This window comes from Camelina sativa, chromosome 20 (genome assembly GCF_030686135.1).
Source record: "Camelina sativa cultivar CO46 ecotype springtype chromosome 20, ASM3068613v1".
In the NCBI taxonomy this organism is placed as follows: domain Eukaryota; kingdom Viridiplantae; phylum Streptophyta; class Magnoliopsida; order Brassicales; family Brassicaceae; genus Camelina; species Camelina sativa.
The window spans coordinates 35,382,572-35,389,520 of NC_141899.1; the positions used below are offsets into that span (position 1 = coordinate 35,382,572).

At 35.9% G+C, this 6,949-nt stretch overlaps 2 protein-coding genes across 2 annotated transcripts; one reads left to right on the forward strand and one right to left on the reverse strand.

Annotated features, from left to right (window-relative positions):
- Nucleotides 1-256: 256 nt before the first annotated feature.
- On the reverse strand, nucleotides 257-1,935 carry LOC104771996 (light-harvesting complex-like protein 3 isotype 2, chloroplastic). Its single transcript, XM_010496632.2, has 3 exons — nucleotides 1,159-1,935; nucleotides 833-970; nucleotides 257-746 (listed from the first exon to the last, which is right to left on the reverse strand). The coding sequence occupies exons 1-3, from the start codon at nucleotides 1,556-1,558 to the stop codon at nucleotides 493-495; spliced, it is 792 nt and encodes a 263-aa protein (XP_010494934.1). The 5' UTR covers nucleotides 1,559-1,935; the 3' UTR covers nucleotides 257-492.
- Nucleotides 1,936-2,398: 463 nt separating this feature from the next.
- Nucleotides 2,399-4,310, forward strand: LOC104771997 (bax inhibitor 1). Its single transcript, XM_010496633.3, has 6 exons — nucleotides 2,399-2,713; nucleotides 3,091-3,234; nucleotides 3,321-3,412; nucleotides 3,524-3,710; nucleotides 3,811-3,966; nucleotides 4,055-4,310. Exons 1-6 carry the CDS (start codon nucleotides 2,597-2,599, stop codon nucleotides 4,103-4,105), a joined length of 747 nt encoding a protein of 248 aa, XP_010494935.1. The 5' UTR covers nucleotides 2,399-2,596; the 3' UTR covers nucleotides 4,106-4,310.
- Nucleotides 4,311-6,949: the final 2,639 nt, after the last annotated feature.

Consider the following 6,949-nt stretch of genomic DNA (forward strand, 5'->3'; position numbering starts at 1 on the left):
AATGTCTTAAGACTGTAAAGGACGTTCACACAATGAAACCCAAATTCTATGAACATTTCTAGAATTGTAGTTGATTTTAGATAATGAAGTTTGATTTCGATAAAGATATAATAATTTTGATTATATTTCTACTAATGGTTTTTCAAGATTAATGCATGAATTGTCTCTAACTCGCAACAATTACTTCTAGATGAGACACTTCTTCACAAACATCCATCTGAAAACCCTATGAATTTATGAATGTGCTAACAGTAGAAAGCATAAAAAATCTCCAATTGATCAACTTATCAAGTCAGAATAGGTCTGCTTTACAAAGTCAAAGACCTTTTCCTTAATTTTCGAATACATTTTTCTTTGTGGACTACTTCATAGAGATTTTTTTCAAAGCAGAAAGATTACAAATCTGAGGAAGATCAGTAGTTCAGTAGAGAGAAACTTGAACTGATTTCACAGATTTTGGAATGCGGAAAACAAAAGATGTAAGAGGCTTGTTCACTTCTTTGAAGACACTGTCGTTGAATCAGGCTCTTTCCATGCAGCTTGCCATTGCTTGTCATATAACGTTGTCTCATCGAACAGATCCTTGAGTTTGTCAAAATCTTCGTTCTTTCGGATGAACAGAACTCCAGCTACAGACACAAACAAGAGTGTTTTGCAGAAGAAGTTCCCCATTTGATCAACAAGTCCTACTCCGGTAAGGCTATCAACAAAGTAAGCCATAAAGAACCCTATCATCGCAGCACGACCTACACCACCACCAAGAACAAAAACATTAAATAAAACCACTTGATGTTGCAAATGTCTAACTCCCAAGTGTTTTTTGAAAAATCACCATTGAGTAGCTCAGCTTCAGGTAGATGGTATCTCTTCATCCATGCCCACCATGGAATAATCGAAGTATCAAAGAGTACAGGCTCGTCGTTACTAGTTGTTTCCGGGTTATCTTCAAGCCATTTTCTCCTCTTTGCCTCTACAAACACATAATCACACAATAATCACTCATCTTCTTACCAACCAAAGCAGAACCTTTCCTAGTAACAGAACATAAACAAAGATCATGTTTTTTTTGGCTCATTCCAAACTCCAGTATCACAAACTCTACCTAAATCGTAACAAAAAAGTGAAAGAATTGTATTCAAGTTGTGAGGAGGATCTAACCAGAAACGATAACAGAGTCCCAATCTGTTTTGCCATCTTTCTCGAACTGTTTCAGATCCCAAGTTCCATTAACCCACTTCGCATTCTCGAATTTGATTACCGTCGTCGTTTTGGTCGGATCAGTCTCGAAGGCGTCGTTTTCAGAAGCGGAGGAGCTTTCAGCCGGAGATTTCACCGGAGCTTCCTCTACAGCCACAGCCTCAGGTTTTGGGATCTCCGCGACGGTGGTGGAGACTGGTGAAGTCGTACCATTGTCGGAGGAAGCTCGAGGGACGACGGAGACGAGAGAGAAACGTCTGGTGGACGAGAAGAGGAGAGAGGAGGGAATCTTGGGGATGAGATTAGGGTTTTGAAGTGATGATGAGATTGGTGGAGAGAACAACGCCATGGATATAGACATAGATCTCTCTCTTCTCTCTCCTCCGCTCTGAAGTTTTTTTTTTTCTTCTTCAGAGTTAGTTTTTGAATGTGTGGTTTGAGATGAAGCTTAGAAGTTAGAAGGGAAGTGAGAGAGAGATGTTGTTATCGTTAGAAACTTGGAATGTATGTCGTTTTCATTTTTTTAATTCAGTTAAAAGGAAACTACGTGATGTTTTGGGAATCATCGATAACGAGACTCTGGAATGGGCTTTTAGCGTTCGGCCCAAATAGAACAAGAATTCAAAACCGACTCGTGGTTTAAACGACACTCTCTCCGTCTATATCGACGCGTGGTTTACGAAATGACTAGACGAATTAAAAATGAAATGTCCTTGGTCTTTTCTGTAATAGTGTACTACTTTTTATTTTATTTTCTACAGTCAGAGTCTTTAATATTTTTTTAATACCAAGAATAATAGTAATAGAGAAAAGACAAAGAAAAGTCTTTGTAAGTAAACAGATATGTAAATAGATTAGGAGATTTTCAATTTGTCATCTCTATAAATTATAAGCTATATTATCCAAAACACTTTAACATAAAACTGAAATAGAATGATTCCTAAGCCATAAACACTATAATTTTTTTTTGTTAAAAGACCTAACGGCTAAAATTCTTTGCTAATTTGTTTAACGTGATAAAGTCTAGAAATTTCTTTGACATTAAAATAATAACGTCTATAAGATTTTTAGAATATGTAATTCAAGAATAATCCGATGTGGAGGACTCTCATTGGTTCGATGACGATTTTTAGATATTTCATTTGCTTCGCGGCAAAGTCTCAACTCTTTTTTAATGGGACGACGACGATCTCAATGTTTCAAGACCTTTCCAGAACTACCCTTTCTCATGTTTATTTCCCTTACACGTGTAGTTTTTTACACAAAAATCAGCAAGGGTATTATTGTCAAGTTCTGTCCCGATCATTAGCCCTATAAATCACATTATCGACTTTTCAGTAGTAACTAATTTTCATTATCGATTTCGATCTCTCTCTCAAGTCTAAAGAAAAAGAAAACAATGGATGCGTTCTCGTCCTTCTTCGAATCTCCTCAACCAGGTAGCAGAAGCTGGAGCTATGATTCTCTTAAAAACTTCCGTCAGATTTCTCCTTCCGTTCAGAATCATCTCAAGCGGGTAAGTTTTCTTCGTTTCCGGTTCGATTCAATCTCGCTCCCTTACCGAGGTTTTGTTTGATTTGAGTTTCGTTTCGTTCTCGTTCTCGTTCAATTGATCGTTCTGGCTATCGTGATTGCATCTCAATTTCTAGGATTTGAACGAATCGTTGCGATTGGTACTTTCCGTATGTTTCTAGGGTTTCTAATTGCGTCTTTCCATGAATCTGTTGGGAATGATTCAAAGTGGAGGGTTTAGGTTTATACGGTTGAGGTCGTTTGTTCATTGTTCGATTCTCATGATTCATACGCATTTCCTAGAGGGGATTTGATTTTGTATACTCACATGTTACGAGTAATGTTGCTCATCTTGTGTTATGTATGTGGTTGAATTTGTAGGTGTATTTGACATTATGCTGTGCTCTTGTTGCGTCTGCCTTTGGAGCTTACCTCCATGTGCTCTTCAATATTGGTGGTCTTCTTACTACTATTGGATGTGTTGGAACTATGATTTGGCTGCTTTCATGTCCTCCTTATGAACAAGTAAGTGGGCTAATTTTTGTTTGTTGTCTCTCGAATTGTGTTGAAGTTTCAATACCCTGACATTGGTGTTTCTTTATAATATGCAGCAAAAGAGGCTTTCTCTTCTCTTTGTTTCTGCTGTTCTTGAAGGTGCTTCGGTTGGTCCCTTGATCAAAGTGGCAATTGATGTTGACCCAAGGTACTTTATTGTTGTTGATATTGGATATTTGGATGCTAACTGTTTCATGTTAATTATCTGTGATGCTTAAGCAAGATCTGACATTTATATCTTTCTTTTTGGTTTATCCAGCATCCTCATCACTGCCTTTGTTGGAACTGCGATAGCGTTTGTCTGTTTCTCAGCAGCGGCAATGCTAGCAAGACGCAGGGAGTATCTCTACCTTGGAGGACTGCTTTCATCTGGCTTGTCCATGCTTATGTGGCTTCAGTTTGCCTCTTCTATCTTCGGTGGCTCTGCTTCTATCTTCAAGTTTGAGGTAATCCAAGCATCTCCTTTTTGAAAATTTGTTCTTTATGTTAAGAGGCATCTTACTTTCTCAGACATCTCACACTTGTTGTGATTCTCTCTTGTCGCAGCTGTACTTTGGACTCTTGATCTTTGTGGGATACATGGTGGTGGATACGCAAGAGATTATAGAGAAGGCGCACCTTGGCGACATGGACTACGTGAAACACTCATTGACCCTCTTCACTGACTTTGTAGCTGTATTTGTTCGGATTCTCATTATTATGGTAAGTTCATATGTCGCCTGATATAAAAAAATGGCATTTATCTGTTAGTAAACCTCCATTGATGGGCTTTTTTATTTATTTAACGCAGTTGAAGAACTCTGCCGATAAAGAAGAGAAGAAGAAGAAAAGGAGATACTAAGACAGAAAAATGGCAGCAATGAAAGTATATAGAGCGAGTGGTTAGTTACCTGAAAGCATTGTAATGGGGCTTTACATTGTCATCATGTTAAGCCGCTATGGTGTTTTACTTGTCAGGACACTCTTTTTGTGACAATACACGTTTCTCCACTTGAAAGGATTTGTTTGTTTCTCTTCCTTATAAAATGTTAACTTAAGACTGTAAATGGCCGAAGTGGTTTCTAACTTGGTTTTACTCTCTTTCATATATCGTAAGCTTTTAATGAACTATTTAGGAAAATCGGAAATTCATGAACTTGATTCCTCAATTTGTTTAGTACGTTTCATACGAGAATCTAAAACTGTACCTGAAAGCATTACGGTGTTTTAATTACATGGTCGAGTTGTTATGTCACGTTGGTGTTTTCACGATAGGTTAAGAAATGTGATACGAGCATCGTCTCTGTGGTTGGACAACTGTAGAAACTACAATGAATTTGTTTAAGGGGGAAACAAATTCAATGAAACTATCTCTCTAGAAAGTAGATCTAAACCTTGGAATTAGAAGTAAAGAAGAAGAACTCAAAGGAATTAGGGTTTATTGCTAAGAACAAGAGGAGAACTCGATTATTGTATTCAATTCTGGATGATTTACAATAGAGAAGTTTCTCCTTATTTATACATATTTGTAGACCGCTAAATATATTAACTTTCCTTATCGGACGAAGTGAGATATAGAAAACTGCCTTATTGCTCGAGTCGGCCGCCGAACCGAAGTGGAAGTTAGTTTCTTTACCTCCAAGACTGGGCCTCGTCCAAATCGACTTCTCATGACCTAATTAAGTCTTTAACCGGATTCCCGGTTAAATAATCAATTAGTATTTCTGGTTTAGTTCGGTATGTCGGGGGTACTGAATCCCGCACCAACAACAACTTGGCAGATGAAGATCATAGTGGAACTGAAAGTGGTGGCAATGAAAGTAACTAGAGTGAGTGTTCAATACCTGAAAGCATTATGGTGACTTAATTACATGGTCGAGTTATGTCACTCTGGTGTTTTCACTAGTCAGGAGTCAGGACTCCCTTTCGGTGACGACACATATTTCTCCACTTAAAGAATTTGCATAAATACTACCTTCACACTGTAGATGGCCTAAACTTGGTTTTTTTCTTTTCATCTCTCAAGCTTTTCTTAGTCTTTAGATATATTTAGGCGTGTTGCACCTTTATTTTGGCTTCTTAATCCGCAGTAAGCTAAGAATCACAAGTAGGAAAAGTGACAATTTTATGGAACCTGATTCTTCGTATGTTTATGGTGGCCACTGGCCAGTATCAAGGTATGGTTCAAACGAGAATCTATTTTTCAATTAGAGGGTTACCCAAGATGAATGGAACGAGTCTAATCACCAATGATAGATAGCAAGTGATACCACCAGTATCACTCTAGTTGGAGAGTTTTCAAGTAAATGAAATACCAAAAACTCTAGTTGGAGATCTTTCTTTTTCTTGGTAAACAATTGTCCGTAGGAAGAAGAAAGAATTTTGCAACTTTTATTTTTAGAAAGAAGAAAGAATTTGGTAACTATTATTTTAAGATGAACATTTTATCTAATAGTTGTCATTTTGTGATGTAGTGGTTGTGTGTTTTATTAGCATGATTGTACGAATTATAAGCAGATCATCTCTCATATCAAATGATATAGTGTACTTTGTTTTTATTTAAGCACTACTACTCGTGCATTACCTTTTGTTATTGTTTACCTTATCCCATCCATTACCATTAGTCACATCGCCTCATCTGCACCGTCCGATTCTATCATCATCACATTATTTCACCAAAATTTTCGTAAAAGAATTAGCAGGCAGTCCAATTTACTCACGAGGTTTACACCATTTCTATTCCTTTTTACCCTGTAATTACAACATGGTATTATATATAGAAAGCATAGAAATTGTATGACTGAAGTGTGACTATTTTTTTTGTTCAGATGAGGCGATGAGCATAGCAAATTAAAATTTTACAACGTGTTGGACAATTTAATCATGTGATTTGTATACTGTGTATTGCGTTGTTTTGTTTGTATACTTTATTTCTGTAAGCATTTGGTTTTTAAAACATATATTTATCTTTTCAATATAGCTTTTTTATATATATATGAATTGATGTGTTATATATTATATCTATCTAAATAAATCCTTGGTATAAAAAATAATCTACATGTGAAATCAATCCAATTACATGTTAATATTTTCCCCCAGTTATTTGGTATTTCTTTTATCATTTGCTGATAACAACTTTTCTAACAAAAATGTATTTAACTAGTAACACTGTTTTTTTTTAAAAAATCATTAATAGGACAATCCTATGTATTGACGTCTAAAGTTTATTACTACAGTTTTAAAAACTATTTAACGATGTAATAATATATTGTTTACATATATTTATCTTGCCAAAAGTACTATTATTTGATTGAGACTCCACATTATATTTGGAGTTACGTAACAATAATCAGAGTTTCCTTCAATTTGCTTTTTTCCTCCAAATAAAAAAAAACCTAATTTTTTTTGGGTTAGATACATCTCATCGATCGTGAGTAACATGCTACAATTTCACCAAACCTCAAAATTATGTGGATCTTGGTCATTGATGATTGCATTATATTTTAATAAGAAAAAAAAAATCATATAGTTAAAAAAAAGAGAGATTTGGAATATTAAAATACGCGTAGACACCGAGAAATGTACCCCAAAAAAATAAAATTAGTTCACTTATCACATTCAGAAAACCACAAATGGTGGGACCCATCATTACAAAATACTTTTAACACAAAACAAACGGTGCAGAAGAGAAAAAGAGTTGTGTCCA